This window comes from Oryzias melastigma, linkage group LG21 (genome assembly GCF_002922805.2).
Source record: "Oryzias melastigma strain HK-1 linkage group LG21, ASM292280v2, whole genome shotgun sequence".
NCBI classification, from domain to species: domain Eukaryota; kingdom Metazoa; phylum Chordata; class Actinopteri; order Beloniformes; family Adrianichthyidae; genus Oryzias; species Oryzias melastigma.
In genome coordinates this window covers 26809687-26830157 of record NC_050532.1, presented here as the reverse complement: position 1 = coordinate 26830157, position 20471 = coordinate 26809687, and the positions used below count along the sequence as shown (strand labels likewise).

The 20471-nt window shown below is 39.8% G+C and overlaps 1 protein-coding gene across 1 annotated transcript in view; it reads left to right on the top strand.

Moving 5' to 3' along the window:
- Window positions 1-20471, top strand: part of thsd7ba (thrombospondin, type I, domain containing 7Ba) — a 255311-nt gene that overhangs the window by 131683 nt on the left and 103157 nt on the right. Inside the window, exons 5-7 of the mRNA XM_024286085.2 lie at window positions 693-941; window positions 2502-2671; window positions 4767-4925. Coding sequence (XP_024141853.1) covers window positions 693-941; window positions 2502-2671; window positions 4767-4925 — 578 coding nt within the window. The remainder of the gene's footprint in view (window positions 1-692; window positions 942-2501; window positions 2672-4766; window positions 4926-20471) is intronic.

Here is a 20471-nt window from a genome sequence, read left to right as displayed (position 1 = left end):
TCAAAATCATAACTAAAACACTACTGGGAATGTTTATTTAAAACAAAAATAAAAATTTACGTAGGGGGACTTTAAGACCAGACATGTGCAACAATATCTCTGCAATAACATCCCTCAAACTCAACCTTTGTATTTAATTTCACCTGAACCTGGTACCTGTCCTCTGCATTGATACTGTATTTTATGGATTGTTTGGACTTAATTCTAAGTCTTAATATTCTATTATAGTGTATTATTATTTCTTTTTGTTTCCAGATTGTGTTTTTACCGCATGTATGAGTACCTCACGGCCATTCATGGCGAGTCGAACTCCTCCTTTCATTACATTGCTGTTGATGCTATAATTGACAAATAAAGTTTCATTCTTCCTCAGTCAGACTGAACATCTCGACTCCTGCAGTCACAGATGAAATCCTCTTTAGCTGTTCAAATGCATCAAAGATAAGGCCTACAATGGCGTCTAGAATAAAAGTAGAGCATGTTCTTCAACCTTTATCAACCATGAAGTCCATTGAACTTATATATAAAGATTACAGTGACGTATAGTGACACTATTTCACATCAGTCAGTAAGGCAGCAGCTACTCGACTCTTCTTTCCTTCTTTTTTTTAGAGTTCAAATGACTGCTTTCATGTCGTGATAAAAGTTTCTGGGTTTGTCCGACTGTGTAATGTAGTCTTCTCAATCTTCAGCTTGTGCACCAAGGACAGCCCCCCCCTGACATTCCAGGCCTGTGTGATGCCCAAAGACTGTCAGCCGTCTGATTGGTCGCCGTGGAGTCCCTGCTCCAAGACCTGCCGCTCCACCGACCTGTCTCCCGGCTTCCGAGTTCGGTCACGCATCGCCACGCAGATCCCACACGGAGGGGGGAAGCCGTGCCCCCCCCTGGAGGAAAAAGAAGCTTGCAACATAATTGGAGACTTACTCCCAAAGTGTCCCAGGTAGTTTACCCACTATGGGAGGGGGGGTTCACCCTCTTCTTTTGCTTTAATGGACGTGTCAAAGTCAAGTTTTTTTTTTTTTTTAAGGGTTAATGTGGCATTTAGCTAATGTTTTAGCTGGGTATCAGCTTCAGCATTTTTAGCTATAATTTTCAGCATTTTCTACAGCCAAATTCAGCTTACAGGTGTCGTGGTGAGCAGACAGACCCTAGAGCAGAGTCAGATGAGATGGAACAGCTGAGAAGGTTTATTAGCCTCACAATCACAAAGCGAAGAATAGAAGCACACTGGTAGTGGAGGCAGGGAGCTGCGCCAACGAAAAGCTTTTACCTGGAACCAGGAAGGAGTCGAACTGAACGTAAATAACCTGCCAGGTTGGAGGAGTCAGGGAGAGGCTTTTATAGGTGCAGAAATTAAAGATGGGAAGCAGGTGTACAAGGCCACCAGGTAATGAAAGCCACACCTCCTGCCCCATGCCACCCTGTAGAAGCACAAACAGAAAGAGATACATAAGCACAAAGCAAAAACACCAAAACCAACAAAGGAAAATAACACTGAACCATAACAACAGCATTCACACGCATTATAGACTTAGACTTAGACTTGGCTTTATTGATCCCTTTGGGATGGCACCCTTGAGGAAATTAAGTTTTTCAGCAGCTCACATCGCAGGTAATGCTGTATATGTAGTTTCTAATTTAGTTAAAAGATTACTGTTTTAAATGTTAAAAATTTAGATTTAGAGTGTTCAATATCCTGTTCGGCCCGCGATCTAAGGTGTGTTTTGGATTTTGGCCCCCTGTGTGATTGAGTTTGACACTCCTGCTTTAGTGATTCATCAAAAATATGATTTTTTACTTTTATCTGAAGAATAATGAAAGAAACTGGAGAAAGCTTGAGAATTTAGGAACATTTTTTTAGTCTGTTGAAGCATTTCCTGGGATATCCCCAGAGATACTTCAGACTTCCTCTTGGAAAAAACCTAACCAGGCGCGACTTGACTTGGATGAAAAAGCATCGTTTGCCAGACTCTTATTGTTTTAAAGCCATTTGAGTAAAAAAAAAAGGCTTTAGCTAATAAAACACACACCAAACAAAGCAGTAAATAGAGAACAGCATTCCCTGCTGGTTAATTTTGTTTTATTTGATAAATTTACATGGAGTGCCTGCGAGCAGAGGGCTTACACGATTATGGAAAACTCATTACGGAAATTAAGCATTTCATAGATTACTACAGGCTGTTGTTCTGCTAATCTCCTCACATATTATTGCTTTCTGCACCAGTGCAGTCTTCACAGCAGAAAGCAAACATTTGTTTAGAAGTTTTGAACTGGTATAATCATACCTCCCTCTTCTCACATGAGAGCCTCTTGCTGGAGAATGCACACTCCAATTTATGTCCTATTTTGTGCTTTGTTGGACTTTAAGTGAGTGTCTTGCTCCCGCGTTCACTGTATCCTTGCTAAGTGCACGCTCTGAACACATGAGAGCCGTTTGAAACAGACAAACATCATTTGTTTACTAAAAAGAGATTTTGAACGTGCTGCCATGTTCTGTCAGGTACGTGTGGAGGAGCACCGACTGGGGCGAATGCCACATTCTGCCCCTGCTGGGGCAGCCGGACCAGAGACAAGTGAATATCAGCCGTCTGTGCGGCGCCGGCGTTCAGACCAGGAAGACCTACTGCGTTCAAGTCCCCGATGATTCAGCCCCCCACCACAGGAAGGAAGGTAAGGAGAAGAAAAAAAGAAAACAAACCCTCGTTACCAGAGCTGACCCCGGGCTTGCTTGAAGCGCACGCCATCTCAGGAGATACAATATTAATACATTCCAAGCTAACTTAGAGATGTGGGTTAAATTATTCAAGTAAATTCTTGTAGCTGAAGATTATGTTGCTTACATGGAGCAAAAAAATCTACATAATTCTGCAGAATGGATGCTCAAACTTAAATTATTATTATTTTAATCAGTAACTCACTGGGGTAACATAAGCTGAGAATCAGGTATTTAAAAGAATGAATTCAAGTCAAAAATGTATTTTTCATTTCCAGACCTCACATTAAACCTGAGTTTCATATGAAATATTAAGTTTTTTTCCATGTTGGAGGAAGAACAAAACAGACAGCAGTTTAACCAAGCCTGCCCTGTTCTCAGTATACGGCAGCATGCAGAGCTCTGTAATGGTAACATGTTTGTCCAGGATTTTTGATTAATGGATGTGACTAGAGGAGGGTCGGCGACCTTTAACAGTTAAAGAGCCATTTGGGCTCCTAGAAGGAGCCGCATAGTCTTACTTTAATTCAATTCAATTTTATTTATATAGCCCAAAATCACAAAGGAATTTGCCTCATTGGGCTTTAGCCTTTAAGAAACTTGGATTTGCATTCATGACCATCTATTTTTAATAACAAACATGAATTATGACTATTTTTAGGCACAAATAAAATCAAAAATATAAAAAATAATCTAGTATCTCTATTTTTTTTTTAACGTTTTACAGAAGATCATAAAACTCTGTGCCAAACAGGATCATCTCTTTGCAGTTAGTAACCAATGTTCATTAACAAAATGCTATTTATTTTTCCTCTTTTTTTTTGTTCTTTTCCCCTCTTTCTCCTCAGCAGTCTTACACTGCTGGGTTTTGTTATTTTAGTTTGGGGTTGGTAGTCTTAGTTTGTGGGCTTTGTTTATTTGTTGTCTTTAGGTAGTTTGGTTAGGCAGGGGTTGCTGACCCCTGAAGTAGAACACCAAATTGCTCATTTCTGCATGGCAACGTTCAGCCGCATCACTCAGCTGCATGCAAACTAAAAAACGGAATGTTTTGTATTCTGTTTGTGGAAAATGAGAGGAAAAAAAAGGACTCATACATGCAAACTGCAGGGGATGTCTGCAAAAGCTCAGAGTTTCTTACTGTTGTGGCATCAGTTTTAATAGCAGTAAAAATAATAAAAGAAGAGTTATTTGTCTTCAGTCTGCACAGTTTTTTCCGATGTGTTTCAACAGTTTAACCCCCTTTTAACCCATTGGAGAAAAGCTGGGGTGTCAGTTTATTTTCAATGTGTGAACAGAATTCGGATGAGTGCAAGCACCCCGATCAATATGGAAACCTCGGCATGACCCACACAATTCTTGTGAATGTAAACCCCTGACTCAAATAAAAAGCTCCTGTTAAACTGTAAGGACAGAGCTGAGCTGCTTTTTATCACTCTTTGTGAGTAAACACCTTTTTTTTTTAATAAAAAAAAGCATCAAATGACATGCAAATGACTGTGGGTGGAAAGGTAGAAACGCTCAATGGACTTTTAGTGAATTTTTCCATCATTTATATGCAAAGCGGCCTCCCATTGATGTGGAATATTTGATTAAGAAAATCTTTGCAAAAGGAAAAAGTATTTTTCTGCATGTGAAACAATGTTCTGCTAATAATATCAGCCGTGCTCACTGATGAATTACTTATGATCTGTCTGCATTTAGCATCTCTGCACGGTCTCGTGTCTGCTTAGATTCGGTTTAACTTGTTTTCATTTCATATTCTCAAGAGTCAGATATCAGATTAGTTTTTATTCCATGTTTGCTCGACTATAAGGTTTGCTAAAGTCGTGGATTCTAAAGTTCCAGCAACTCTATTCTATGTGTCACAGAGGAATTCCATCCATACTTTCAGTCCGATACCGCGGAGGCCTCGCTGTCATTTGTCATAGCATCTAGTGCGAGGATTCCAGACTAAAACATATTCCTCACCACCAACACACACACCAACGCTGGCTGTGCGGTGTGACTTGAGCTTGCTTTATCCTTCTCTGTTTTCTTCTGCTGTTTGTTCAGTGTCCAGGCCTGTGGATGGCAGGTTGTGTGATGGAAATGAGCCCCCATTGGCCGTCCAAAGCTGCTCCGTTCCCTGCCAGCATCACTGTGTGTTCTCCCAGTGGTCATCCTGGGGGCCCTGCATACATGAAAACTGCAAGGAACCTCAAGGAAAGAAAGGTAAGACGGCCTGCTCTAGATCTGAAAAGGAAAATAACCTTCAGCTATCGAGTGTTTTGCAGAAACACCTTTGGGGATTTTTTTGCTGGATTTATGGTACAGCAGTGTGTGGGTGGAAGCTATCTCAAATGACATCATCTGAAGGTTTTCATTGAAAAAAGATCCTGTTAGGTAAACATCAAATCTGGATTTTCTTTAGGGAAAGTAAAACTGTATATGTTGGCTTACTGAAAACCAAGACTTGAGTCGATTAAATCGGAACAATACGACTCTTAAACATTTCTCATTTATTCATCATAATTCTTGATCACAGAGGTGAAGGAATAAAAGGTTCATTGATCTGTGAGATTCACTGAACAGCGTCCGGTCCTCAGATAAAGTTGGTCCAGGTCTAGAAGTCCAGTTTGAACAGCTGCTCTGACATGAGTCTGAGAGCTACAATGACCTTCGTTTGAAGAGTTTCTACTCGGGATGTCCTGATCCGATCACGTGATCGATAATCACATGATCGGATAATAAGATTGTATTTCAAGCTTATTATTCTTGATAAATACTCCACTAGAAGCCTGCATGTCATGAACAGATCACAACATGTTGTTGCTGTAAAACGCAGCAGAAAACAACAGCAGTTTAAACAGGAGGCTAACAAAAAGCTGGCTAGATGTTCACAGATTCAGACTTCTGGGATCAATAACTCTTTTAAAAACGCTTTAAACTGTCTCTATTGGTTAACACAAACAGCAACCTATAAAGCCTTTTTCTGTGTGTTTTTTAATGTTAATCTCTTTGTGCAGCTACTAACAATGCTAAGCTACATGCTAGCTCCGTGATTTAGCTACTTAAGACCCGAGCGGTTCTTTGATTTGCCTGTTTTATTTATCTGACAGAGAAATAATAGTTAAGAAAATTAACTACTGTAGTAATAAAACCAAAAATGTGATGTCTCAAGTGCTTAAAAAAATCAGATAATCTAAAAAAAATGTTTATAAATGGTTCTGTTATCAGCTAGTCACAAACACTCATCATCAAATTCATGCTAAAACAAAATTATAATTTATTTTTAAGAATTTTAAATGAGGACAGGAATCACATTTGGTCAAAAATGTTCAATAGCTCTAAAGATGTTAAAGCTAAAGTCACTAAACTTTCTCACATGACAAATTATCACTTATATAACAAGAAAATAGTATTTTTTTCCTAGTTTATATTTGCTGTATTTTTACTTGTTTATTAAAGCTACTTCACAGAAGTGTTTTAAGTTTTTAATGATAATAGAAGGTTATTAAAATATAAATGAGGGACAACACTAATCTGTTTATTCAATTTATTCATGTTTTAAATGTCTTATAAAAGTATCGGATCAGGACTCGGTATCGGCAGATACACAAAATCAAATGACTCGGAATCGGATCGGGCCCAAAAAAACCTGATCGGGACATCCCTATTTTATACCTCTAAACTAAAATGTTCCCGGGTCATGGTTGGATGAACAAAACTGTTTAAAGTCTCACTCCCGTCATCTTTTGATCAGTTTTCAGGGATCTGTTAATGTCGTATTCAAACATCAAAAATGAATCGTTTTCTAGTTCATCTACAATTCCCCTCTGACTTGTGGGTGGGACCATTGACACAGAAACCCCGCCTCCTTTCCCCTCCCCGTCGGGAGCTTGTGGTGCTCACAGCTTATTCTTTACATCACAAATACAATCTTCTTCAAACTGCATCACAAAATGCCACAAGAACAAGTTAAAAACCCCATTTTCATGCGAGTGGGTCTTTAATGGATGAAAAAACACATTTCACAGTTTTTTATAGTGGCGGGGGCCATAAAATAGAGCTTTTGTTTCGGCCATGAGCTATAGTTTCTAGTTTCTTTTGTTTCTGCTGGAGCTGTTCTGGACAGAACCGACTGACGATGTTTGATCGTGTTGATGTATTCTATTGTTGTCATGGGCTTTGATTTACTATAATCTTACTTTTTTGTTTCTTGAGTTCTGACTTCCTTTCTTGCTTGTCTGTGGTCCCCAACTCCCAGTCCATGAAAGTACTTTTTTGTTTTTTTCATTTTGTTTATAATCTCACTTTTGAGGAAGTGTTTTTTGGAAGACTACTGATTTCTCCAGTAGTTAAAGCTTAAATTGGCTTTTACGTCCTTTTCCTGTTGGATAATTGTATGTAATTCAGTTGTTTTAGCAGAAACATTAGTTAATCAATTATCTGTTTCTTTAATTGTTTATTTATTTACAAGCTGCAGTCTAACTTCTTCTTTACACATACTGAGTACATTTCCTGCTTCATTAAACTTAAAAATGACAGAGTTAGACTTGGCAAATCATTTAAAGCTGCTTGATCAGTTTCAAGCCCCCATAGAGAGACCAGCCAACCCTTGAATGTTTGACTTTAGAGCCTGTTTTCTGTCAAATCATTAGAACGTTTTAAATGTCCTTTTTAATTGAGCCAAACGGAACTTTATGAAGGTTTTGGGAGCAGTTCTCATGGTTTATAATTGTTCCTTTATTATTAGATGTTCAGCTTCATTTCTGGTTCGTCACTGAAATCTGCTGGTTGTGTTTTTCTCCATGTTTTGCAGCTCTGCAGTATTTCTTGAAGCTGCTTTTTAACGGATACAAACTGCAGGCTGCACAAGCTGCAAGTTGTAAACTAGATGAAATAACCTTGATCACAAGTGAGGAGGATTATGGAGTCAGTTCTATGTCAACAGATTGATCCATCCTGCAGAACAAGAGTTTCTTTAGAACAGAAAGATGGAACAAAAGGATGCTGACAAAATGATTACAGAAATCTGTTTGATGAGCTGATTGTACAAACAGGATTATAGTGAAGCTCAAAGCCGGTTACATTCTGAAGATACATGCTGGGTTTTTGGAGCTTTGACGATGAATGTGGATAATTTTTGACAGAAAGACTATTTTAGCCAAACAGGCTGACTTTGATAGACAGATTCCTGAATTGTTCTTTAGTAAGTGCGTGCTGGAGATCCGCCTTCACCCCCCAGAAGGTAAGTGATGCTGATGCACTCGCCTGTGTGCAGAAGTGAAAGCCGCTGCGTTCGACTGCTCCGGAGAGGAGAGGCTCTGTGTGTGGTCTTTGGTGAGCGTTTTGCTGCCGTGGTTGTTGCAGAGCTGTTAGCGGCGTGCTAAAAGGGCATCATGACCTCGCCACTGCAGTGAGTAAATGTGCATGAATGCTCCCCGTCTGGACTGTTCGGGTCAGCAGCTCCGAACACTTGGTGTCGATTGAATGAGCCAACTTCCCTCACAGCTTCTGAAACACCTAAATGTTTCACATGTTTCATCCTGGTTTATATCATCCTAAAAACAAAAGCAAACCAGATCAGAGCAGCGAGTGCTGCTTCTGTTTATCTGCAGCCCTCCAGTCTGCTCTGTTCTATAGAGACAATAACAGGTACACACCAATTTGTGCGTTTGTAATTCTACATTTGTGTTTAACTTTTGATTGGTGTGTAGTTCTTGATTTGTGTTTAGTTCTTGATTTTTGCATTACTTTGGATTTATGTGTGTAATTCTTGATTTTTGCGTTACTTTTGATTTGTGCATAACTTTGTTTTTTTTTTTTTTTGCATGCGTAGTTCTTGATTTGTAACTCATACAATAAATAAATCACAAACGCACACACAAAACCACATTTATGCACGAATCTGATATGAGAGTTTTTTCACGTCTCTAAGATTCGTGTGTAAGTGATGCGTTTAAATGCTGCTAGAATGCTCGGTCATTAGAGATTTCTTTTGAGCCGCTTCAAACTCAGATTAGTATCTGCTAAAAATGTGACATTTAACCACTTTCACCAGATAATATTCACAATCCAAGTTCAAAGTTGTTGATAAGAAAACTCTGATAACCCATTTTTCTAGCAGCATTTAAACGCACCACTTAATGACAAATCTCAGACGTGAAAAAGTCACAACACATTTGTGTGTAAATGTGGTTTTGTTTGTGGTAAGAAGCGATTCAAGCATAATTTTTAAAGATTTGCGTGTGTAATTAGTTGAAAACTGTTGTAATTTTAATGTGTGCACGTGTAAATTGTTTTTGTTTGAATTTGTACTTATGCACAAAATGTATGATCTACAAATCAAGAATTACGCACAAACAAATTCAAAGTTATGCACAAATAAGGAATTATGCACAAAAATCCAGAATTACAAACGCACAAATCGAGGTGAGTCTATTTCCTCTCCACACTATTCCGGCGCTTTCATGCTTTGCAGCGTCGGACTAAACTGCAATCCATCTCTAACCAGAAGTCCCTTTGGATCTCAGTTTTCAGGTGATGGAGTCAGCCTGCCAAGGCGCTCTGCTGAACATTCCAAATTTAGATTGCTTCTTCCCATATTTTGATGTTGTCTCGTCCAATCAGATTGGCTGCCACATGGAGGAACGAATTCCTCGTTGGAGGTTTCTGGTTAGAAATGCAGTAACACTTCCAGAAGAGCTGGAGGGAAGGCGTCCTTCTGAAATAGCATGTGTTAGAAATCATTGGTTGGCCCTTGTTTCCCTGAAATAAACCTAGTATGGCCAAGAAACCTTTCAATTATTAATATCCACCAGGGCATGCCCAGCAAAATAGTTTTTTGTGTCTCGGTTGTGAATAGCAGTAAGTGCTGTGGGCAATGCTGGAATCGATCCACCGTGTTTTCGCTCCCGGAGAAAACACTCACTCAGATCTGACTCCTAAACTGGTGCTTCTCTCCAGTAGATGTTGGAGGATGTAATTTGCCGAGTGGGTGTCCAGGGGTTAGACATCGCCACCTGTGGAGCAAAGCAAATATGGGACCTCTTTGCCATGTGTCAGAGCGGGGATGAAATGAGTGCGGCGCTGTGTTCTCAAGTGTCAGGGAGGGGGGCGGAGCTCAGAAATGGCATTTTTATCCCGTTCTCTGCTCCATCATTGCACTGTCACGGGGAAACTGGAGGAGATCCATGATCGATACAGTCTATTGATCAGAACAAGTCCACTCCTGCAGAGCCTTTTTATGGAAAAGTGAATATTTTATGAACAATCCATCTTCATGGTGGCCAATATTATAGAGCGAGAATCCAGCAATGTGATTTATTTAAAACGGTTGATTAGGCAGCAGGCGGAGGCGTAATGATGGAGCCAATAGTTTCTAAAGAGCTTTTGTCATTTCTTTTATCACAGATTCATCTTTTAATGTTAGACGTTCGATTAAAGTCTTTGAGTGGCGTCTGTAAAAATTTAGGATGACAAGCTAGATGCTCCATTCCTCTGCATGGAAGCGCTGTATACGTACTGTCAAGCAAAAACATGTTTTTAAATGCTTTTATTTATGCAAACTAAAATAAAATAAAGGGATTTTAAAATGATTCAGTTTGTTTTTGAAGTGCTTAGCAAAAACAGAAAATACCTCAAAGTTTTACACAAAAACAAACAATCAGGTCAAGTGATTATTATCTAAGTCATTTCATAACATTCTAGATTATATTATTATTCATTTGAGTCTAAATATATTCAATGAGGTTAAATCCTCTTCACAGTCCTTGAATAGCAGTCTACAGAAGCTGAAAACAGCCTGCCCTACTTTTTTTTAAATTGTTTCTTGTGATAACGAGATCCACTTTCTCATTATCACAGGTTGAATTACAAAACTAGCAATAGAGATCCACGATCTCCTTATCACACACACAACACATTGAATTAATATGATTGTCAAACATTTTGATTAATCAAAGACAGTTTAATTAGTTGCTTTAAAGGGAGATAATTCATATAATCATAACCTATTATGGTTTACTCTTTTTTTTTCATAGTTGCCAGCTCCTAAAGGGCCGTGTAAACTCAACTTTTTTGAGCTTTTAAATGTATTATAATGTTCATTCCTTACAAAACCCCAAAGCCGTATTTTGGTCTGTGCATTCCTCTAAAAACCTGCGCTCTGAGAACCAGCCCCTTCTAATCTACGAAAACAAGCAGATTTCTTCACACTGTGACATAGACAAGTGAGGAACAGCCCCTTCCTCTCCATGACATCAGGAAATGACAAGGAAAGAAAGGCGGAGCCTCAGAGATCGAGGCGTCCTTCTTTCGCATAGGACAATGAAAATAACTAATGTATCATAAATAAATCCATCTTTAGCATCCCAAAGGTAACATATGATCATATATGGATATAGTTTACTCTAAAAGGTTTAAGAAAATCATAATTTAGGCCCTTTATTGTAAATAGCTGTAATAGTCCAAGTACAGATTATTTATAAAGCTATAAAAATGACATTTTTGTTGGTTAAAATAAGTAAAAGTCATTGCAGGAATCATTACTGCACATCACACTTCATTCAAAACAAATAAATGTATTTTTGATTATTATCAGTAAAATTATTGTCGCAGAAATCCTTATTGTTTACAACAAAACTATATTATTTATTTATTTATTTTTCTTCATTTTAGGCAATAAAGACGAAATTCTTGATTATTTTCTGTTTGTTTCTCTGCAGTGTTTACATCTGCTGACATGAGTTTTCCATTATCTCTGATAGGGATAATGGCTGGAAGTGTGTTTAGCAGAAAGTTAGAAGATGAAGAAAAAATAAAATGTAAAAAACGTGATGATCGACTTCCCTGCTTAGAAATATATAAAAAAATTCAAGGTGAAACTGCTATGCTAGTAGGAATAACAGAACATCTCAGACCCTCTGGACCTTAACGAGACACGAAATGTTAAAGTCAATTAGACGAAAATTGAAGTAGTTTGAATGAGCAATCAGCACGAACGTGGAAACAGGAAGTTCCCCTCAAAGCTTGTTTGTTTAGGGCGTGGTTCACTTCAGACGATGTGTGTTTATAGAGCAGCGTGGCTTCAGCATCACATCCAATCCCATCAGATCGAATGGACTCCATGGATGCTCAGTCCTGACTCCAATTTGATCACATACTTCGACTTCTTACAATTGTATGGCACTGTTGTGATGTCTGTGGAAGAAGATTTGCTTTTATTTTGACTTCACTGTTACTCAATTAATCTAGTAAAACTTTAACTTATCTTTAAACTGAGAATTTTAGACTTTCTTTACCAAAATAAATATTTTTGTATATGTTCATTAAAATACATAAATGCAGAATGCTTTTAGTGGTTTCAAAAATAAAAACTATTCAACCAAGTTCCTGTTTCACGATTTTTAAGGTGGAATAAGAAACACTTTCCAAAATTTGAAGAGTAAAAACTATGAAAAAATGGTTCAAATGTATAAAAGTGTGGACTACAAACTCTTTTTAGGAACACCGTTCCTAAAATGAGAAGGTTGTCACCGTAGTAACAGTCCAAAGCGCACTGCTAAAACCTGCCATGAGGTGATAAGATAATCCTGTGGTACAACAGGCCAATTATGAAGGAATTATTCCTTAAATCCTAATAGCCAGTTTGTGTTTGTCCACATTTATCACAGGCCTCTCTGAGGTTTAGAGAAGCTGACAAAGCAGAAAAGCCAGAAGAAAGTCTCTCAGCAGGATAGCATCAACGCAGGTCAAAGCACTGCGACAGCAGATAACCACGAAAGAGACGCTCAGACTGCAACACTAAACATTTAATACAAAAAATCTGTTTATTTTGTTTCCAAAATGGTCATTTTTCTTTTATAAACCATGTTTGGCAAAATGAAGTTAGTAAATATATTAGTTAATTGATATAATGTGATACAATTTACATTCATGGGATGAAACATCACTTTATATCAACTTACATTCTTAAACTCCATAATTATTCTTGCAAATGGGAAAAAGGAAGGAAGAAAAATGGAAATAAAGAGAGACGAAAGCTGAATCTGTTTTTAATTCTGCTAAAAAAGACAAAAAAATCCACTAATGCAAACTTCTCTGCACCTGATGGGGACTTGTAGCAAAAGAAGTGACATTTTAGACAGTGTAACACTGACATTTACAGATTTAGACTTACTTTTCCTTTTTTTTCCCTAAAGCTTGTCAGGCACAGAAGCAGCTATAATTATCAGGCTGCAGATTTCTTCTCTCTCTTGAAATTGTTTCATCATTTTTAGTGACACTTTAAAACAAAACAAGAGAAAAAAAAACATATTTTTGACTAAAGTAAACACAGCGAGAACATTTTTCGGGTTTAAAATAGCAGAAAAACTACAACATTACCGTCTGTCGTTGGAAGTACTTTAGTAAACTATGGATATTTTTTTCTCAACATCATTTAAATTTGCAATTAAAAAATTGGGATGTAAAACTTAAATTCAGTCTAACATTTGTCAAAGTAAAGTTTTAAATACAAGCAGGATCAATAGCATGTTTATATGTTGTGGGTTTTTGGGACCATAATTCCCCAAAAAAAAGCATTTTGCAATTTACAATTCAAAATTTACAAAACGACATTTCAATTCCTTGTTTGTTTTTAAATTCTATTTAAAGGAGCCATACCATAAAGAAATACTACTTTTTGAGCTTTTAAGTGTATTATAACGCCCATTCCTTTTTATAAAGAACCCCAAAGCCGTATTTTGATCCATTCACATATTTCTGAGTATTCCTCTAAAAACCTACACTCTCAACAGGAGCCCCTCCCATACCCACGGAAACGAGCCGGTCCTCGTGTACTGATGTCACAGAGGGAGATAGCGAGCTAGCAAACTCTGCCGCAGCAAGCTAGCGAGAGCCGCATTATCGAGCTAGCAAGCTCAGTTGTAGCGTGCTAGCGAGCTTTGCTGTATTAAGCTAGCAAACTCGGCTGTAGCGAGCTAGCGAGCTCCGCTGTTGCGATCTAATGTCCACTTTGCGGCTGGCTAGCATAGTGAGCTAACCTACTGAGTGTCCACTTAAGCTAATGTGGACAAACACAGGTGGAGCCACCACAGAAACTGTGGACAAACCCAATCAGGACCCACATTTTCTGCCCACTTATAAAACCATACTGGCCCACCTGACCTTGCTGGCTGGGTATATTCACGTATGACCAATTTCCATCTGTGCAAAATGTACATGGCGAATGTATGACACGGTCTTGGCGGAGGTTTTTATAAGTTTATCGTGGAATCATTCAAGTGTTCACAGAAGATCAGAGAGAAACAACAGCAGCAGCAACTAGGAACAAGTGGGATTTGGAAATTGGGAAGACGGGATGTCAGAGTCGACTCCACACAATTACAGCAGTCTGACTGACTCTGTCAGACTTCCACTTTAACGCTTTCAGCCTCACTCTGTCTGTTTTTCAGACTCTTCCTTTGAAATGTCGCTTTCTCTGTACTTCTGTGAACTTTGTGTCTTCACTGAAGCAGCAAATTGGTGTTTGATGGAGATTTTGAACATGTCATCAGTTTGAATATCCAGATAAGAAAAGTATTGCCTGACTTTACCTTTAACATTTGGAACATCTTCATCGGCTCGACTTTCAGCTGACAGTTTTCCTTACGGTCATAATTAGGTTTGCTCGACAGCAAACAGGTTAGAGATTACAGATTCAACCATGCAAAGACATGGAGGTCTGGTATTAAATCTTTTAAGGAGGAGGTTCTGGCTTTGCAATTTTTACTGATTCAAATCCACTTCAACCAGAGGATTTGCATTCTTTAAATGTCAGTGGTTGTTTTGAGTTTAAGCATCACGGTGCTTCACTCTCTGTTGAAGTTGTTCATAAAAGCTGCAAGAATAATTATCTTTTCAGTTTGTTACAACTTTGTGGAGGACAGCCGACTCTTCAGGATAAATGGTGGAGGTTTTGCTAAACTTCAATCCAATCCATCCATCTTCTTCCGCTCATTCCGGACCGAGTCACAGGGTCAGCAATCTAAGCAAAAATACCCAGACTTCCCTCTCCCCGGTCACTTCCTCCAGCTCCTCTGGGGGAACCCCGAGGCGTTTGAAGACCAGCCGAGAGACGTAGTCTCTAGTGTTTCCTGGATCTTCACAGGGCCTCCGCCCAGTGGGACATACCCAGAACACCTCTCCAAGGAGGCGTCCAGGAGGCGCTGGACCAGATGCCTGAGCCACCTCAACTGGCTCCTCTGGATATGGAGGAGAAGCTCTACTCCAAGCTCTCTCGGGGTGACTGAGCTTATCACCCTATCTTTTATTGAACGCCCAGCCACCCTCCAGAGGAAACTCATTTCAGCCGCTTGTAGTCGGGATCTTGTTCTTTAGGTCATGACCCAGAGCTCATGGCCATAGGTGAGAACTGGAACAAAGATCGACCGGTAAATTGGGAGCTTTGCTTTCTGGCTCTTTCATCACAATGGACCGGTGCAGCGACCGTGTAACGACTGTTGATCTCCGATCTTCCCTCACTCGTGAACAAGACCCCGAGATATTTAAAGGTAGTTTGCCCAGAGAAGATCTTACAGAAGTGCAGTCTTGGGATATATTGTGATACATATTGTGATACATATCGTGATACGCATCCCATCGCCAGACTCTTGCCAAAACGCACCCCTACTAAATCTTGATAAAACTTAAAGTACAAATGTTTAAGCACAGTTTTAGCCCAAATTTCACCAATAGTTCATTCCATAGCATAATAAAAAAATGTTTAATCTCAAATATTTTTGGAAACTAATATACATTTTCAGCAACTTGCACACTATCTTGCAATGTCATGTCTCCAGAGCCTCGAGCTTGTTGGGATACGAGCCAAGCAAATAAGGTTATTATGAAAAACAAGTTCAACGCCGGGTTCAAACGACACACGAAAGCGGCGCGGAACGGAGGCCGCTTCCATTCGGCGTTCTTGGTAACCTATGGTGTGATTTACACCAGCGCTGCGGTCCTCCGCGGAGGGCTCGCGCCATGCATTGATTGTTTTGGTGTCTGGTCTATTTTTTTGTGCCAGCTGTGAGCAATCCACGTCAATTCTTGCAGGAAGTTATGCCAAGACACACAAAATATGACCAATTTTTCCCAATAAAACACAGCGAATGACAAATGCGATCATGTTTTTGTATCTAAACAGACTGTAGAGATGAAAATTTACACACAAAAACGCACAACACACAAAAACAGTCACACACAACAAATTTCAACACAATAAACAAGAGAGAGGCAGAGAGCAGTTGGCAACAAGTTGATACGGACGTTGTCAAAATATTTGTAAAGCTGAGAAGGAGTCGACTTCTGCGAAAATTGTCTTTGCTTTACAGGAAGTTCCATTATTACATGTTTAAGTGCAAAACAGGTCAATCCTGGCTGAGCAAAAAAGGTTTGTTTTTGAGTAAAAACAATTAATTAAATAACAATAATGCTGAAGATAAGATTTGCTAACTAAAGATATTCTTAATGTTAAAAGGTTTAAATGCCGCCCCAATCACACAAAATTCTGTCACTTCTACCACTCTTTACAAGTTTTTATATTTTCCATATTTGAAATAAACCGAAATAAATCTAATCAAAACATGTTTGGAACAAAGCAGCAAAATTGTGGTTGATTATTTCATTTTCAGGAATGCAAATCATCGTCCAACATGCAGGAATTATTCCGAGTCGGAATGCTGTCCAGCTTCCAGCTGCATAAGCCTCCGTTCTGCCTCCACGTTAAATATTTATGCAGGAAAAACGATAGCAGACTAAAATGGGCATGTGGCCACTTAGTTGTAGTAAAGCCAAATGCATAAAACTGTTTTTTTCAGATGTACTTTGGTCTTTCCCTCATTTATGCTGGAAGAAGAACAACTGTCACCATTTGGTTGACCCATTTGAGCTTTGGTCAGAGAACGGCTCAGTCCAAGCTGTTGGCGTTTTACGCAAAAGCAATTAGGGCTGAAAGACACAAGCTTTATTTAAAAACATGGTTCATGACAGATCATCATAGTTTCCTATCTACTGGTTTGACAAATTATTGGATTTTTTTAACAGAATGATTTCAGCCAACAGTAATTTTAGCACATCAGAGGAGGAGTTAAGGGGAACTTTTTATTTAATCCAGGGACAGAAGCTCCTGGACGGCATCCCCCTATTTAAGCCCCGCCCCAAAAACGTAAAGCCTGTAAACATACAAGGACAAAATATATGACTTATGTTACTTTATATAAAAATCACCAGATTTTTCCAGTATTTTATTTTTTCTTGAGTTGAACACAAGACAGATATCATTTATGAATTAATTAATTCAGTTGACTTTGTGAACGGACATCAATGAAAACTTGAACATATTCTTCTGCTATGTGTGCCTAAATACCACATAAAAATGAATAAAATAATAAAAACAGATTGTGTATATTTGCATCTGAATGGCTGAAGAGCATAGAGGAAATCTACTAATAAGCTAATTAACAAAACTAATTAGCCTAATGAGGGCAAACCTTCACTAGTGGTAGTAGTTCAATTTCAGCTTATCCCTTTCGGGGTCGCCACAGCGTAACAGCACCCACTGTTTCGCATCAGTGATTTGGTAGAGTTTTTATACGCCGGACAGACAGCTGGTTCCACATGGAGCAGGTTCATTATTTCAGACAGGAACTAAGCACAGCTGAAAGTCCATAAAGCTAAATCAGGGTCAGACAGGCAGAGGTCAATCATGTGCATGGGGTCATCCAAGAAGAGAGTCGGGATGTTAGAGTCCAAGTGAGGGTCAGGGCAGGCGGCAGGCAGTCCAGTCAGAGATGAAGGAGGCCCAGAAACAGAAGATCAGGTCCAGATAGAAACACTCGGTAATGCAGGTAAAGTTGGTACAAACAATACTTCGCACTCAGTCAGGCTCTGTGCTGTGCCTAAATGTCCTGTGGGTGATTGGTAATGAGTGTCAGCTCAGTGGCATCCAGGAACTGTTCGCTGGGGTTGCTGGGAGATGTAGTGCAGTCAGAACTCTGGAGATGGCTCCCATCAGTGACCAGAGGGGGAGATAGAGGTCTGACTCCTGACATTTATGAATGAAAAGCTTTTTATTTAGGATATGTATTTATCTATGTTGGCCTATTTTTTTTACAAGGAAGCAGCAGTTTGTGTGTTTGTTGAGTCTAAGCTCCGCCCCCGCCCATTTACCTGTGTTTCCTTATAGAGTCAGGTTACCTGTCCACCTGTTCACATCCTGTGCAGATGGAAGGTCGTCCACCCCCACCTCCCCACGTATTCTTCCTGCGTTTTCTACTCATAATATAGACATGGCAGGAGAGCCATAGCACCAATTTCATTAACTTCACCTGGAAACTTTTGGATTTAGTCAAGGTAATTAGTAAAAAAACAAACAAACAAACAAAATATTATTTTATATGATTTTTTATGTATTTATTTATTTTTATGTCAGTGGACCCCCTGGAAGATCACACCCTGGGCGATCTCCCACTTTGGCTGTGAAAGCGTCACTGTTCAGTGATAATTTAAAAACAGGTGCAGGTGAGAGGTTAAAACAGCAGCTTTGCTACTGCTAGTGTGCTTCAATAACAGTTTTTGAGTAAATTGGTCAAATACCTGCAGTTGGCTTCAATAACAAATAATAAATGAAATTGTTTCTGATTGTTTTATTATTATTTTTATGTAATCAGTTAATATCCTGCATAAAACCAAAGATTTTGCCTCCATATCTTCATTTCATAACTGCAGTGAATAAAACAAAGATGTAGAGTTTACTCTGGAAATCTCTCTTGCTTTTGGAGTCGACCCTGATAAATAGATGATGCCGTCTGGCTGCCTTAGAGGGTATCTCATTCTGGGCTTAATGCATTCTTAAGGCAAGGTGAGCAAGTTAACGGATGAAAAACAAAACCTCTTTGTTTACTTAACACTTCCTATTTCTTTTTTTTTTTTTTACATTTTCAAAGACTTACTGATCCAAAAGGGAATTTGCACAAAGTAGTGATCTTTTGTTTTGCTGTAATAAGGTCTGGCACTCAAACAAAGCAGAAAACAATTGTTCTTTCCCTCAACACAAGTTTTTGATTCCCTTTTAATATTTCTGAGAAACATACGTTTGTTTACTGTGGCTCAAGGGAAGACGTGTTCAGATGGAGAAGACAAAACAATCTTTTCCATCAGATAAACTTTAAGACGCATTGTTTTCTGGTGGAGAACATAGATCGGGGTCGGCAACCTTTAGCAGTAAAAGAGCCATTTGGGCTTGTTTTCTACAGTCGTCGCCAGATGTTTTGAGAATGACACACATATTACATTTCCACAAGGTCTCTTCCTTCAGGATTTTTAGGTGTTTGCCAAATGTTTCTATGGTATAATGACATATAACTAGAAGCATTTCACAAGTATCAAAAGCGGGCTGCACGGTGTCGCAGTGGTTAGCGCTCTTGCCTCACAGCGAGAAGGCCCCGGTTCGACTCCCGGCTGGGACCTTTCTGTGTGGAGTTTGCATGTTCTCCCCGTGCATGCGTGGGTTTTCACCGGGGACTCCGGCTTCCTCCCACCGTCCAAAAACATGCTTCATAGGTTAATTGGTGACTCTAAATTGCCCCTAGGTGTGAATGTGAGAGTGTATGTGTGTGTGATTGAGGCCCTGAGACAGACTGGCGACCTGTCCAGGGTGTACCCCGCCTTCGCCCTTCAGCAGCCGGGATAGGCTCCGGCACCCCGCGACCCCGAAAGGGAAGAAGCGGTCAAGAAGATGGATGGATGGATGGATGGAAGTATCAAAAGCTTTCATTGAGAATTATGTTCGCTGGTCCTTTTGTGGCCGGGCTGAAATGCAGTGGAAATGTGGTTTCGGTGATAAAGTTCATTTTCAAGGCAAAAAAAACTGCAATGGGCAGGGCAACAAGTGCCCTGCTCCGCCCCTTTTTGATGCATCCACTTGCAGACAAATACCCAGTCAGCACGGCAAAGTGGGCCCCATATGGTTTAAAAGTGGTAGAAAATGTTGGTCCTTAATGGGTCTGTCCAGTTTCTCTGGTGGTCCCACCTGTGTTAGCCCACAATGGCATAAGTGGGGACTCGCTATAGGATAGGCTCGCTACGCTAGCCACACTAATGGACAGTGGAGCTCCCTAGCTTGCTGCAGTGCCGCTCGCTAGCTCAATACAGCAGAGCTCACTACAGAGGAGCTCACTAGCATGCGACAGCGGAGTTTGCTAGCTTGATACAATGGAGCTCCCTAACTTGATACAACAGAGCTTGCAAGTATGTTACAGTAGAGCTCGCTACAGCGGAGCTTGCTAGCTTGATACAGCAGAGGTCAGTAGCATGCTGCAGAGAAGCTCGCTAGCTCGATTCCACGGAGCTTGGTACAAGGGAGGTCACTAGCTTGATACAGCAGAGCTCGGTAGCATGCTACAGAGGTTCTCACCAGCATGCTACATCAGAGTTTGCTAGCTCGATACAGTGAAGCTCTCTTGCTCACTACAGAGAAGCTTGTTAGTTCAATATAGCGGAGCTTGCTACAGAAGAACACACTAGCATGCTACAATGGAGTTTGCTAACTTGATACAATGAAGCTCACTAGCTCACTAAGAAGAGCTTTCTAGCAAGCTGCAGTAGAGCTTGCGTGCTCGCTGTCCACCGGGCAGCCGGCTAGCGTAGCGACCATACCCACTGAGTCCCCGTTTAACACTAGAATCCCTGGAACTTTCAGCTTCTGCTGCAATGCCCCCCCCCCCCCCCCCCCCC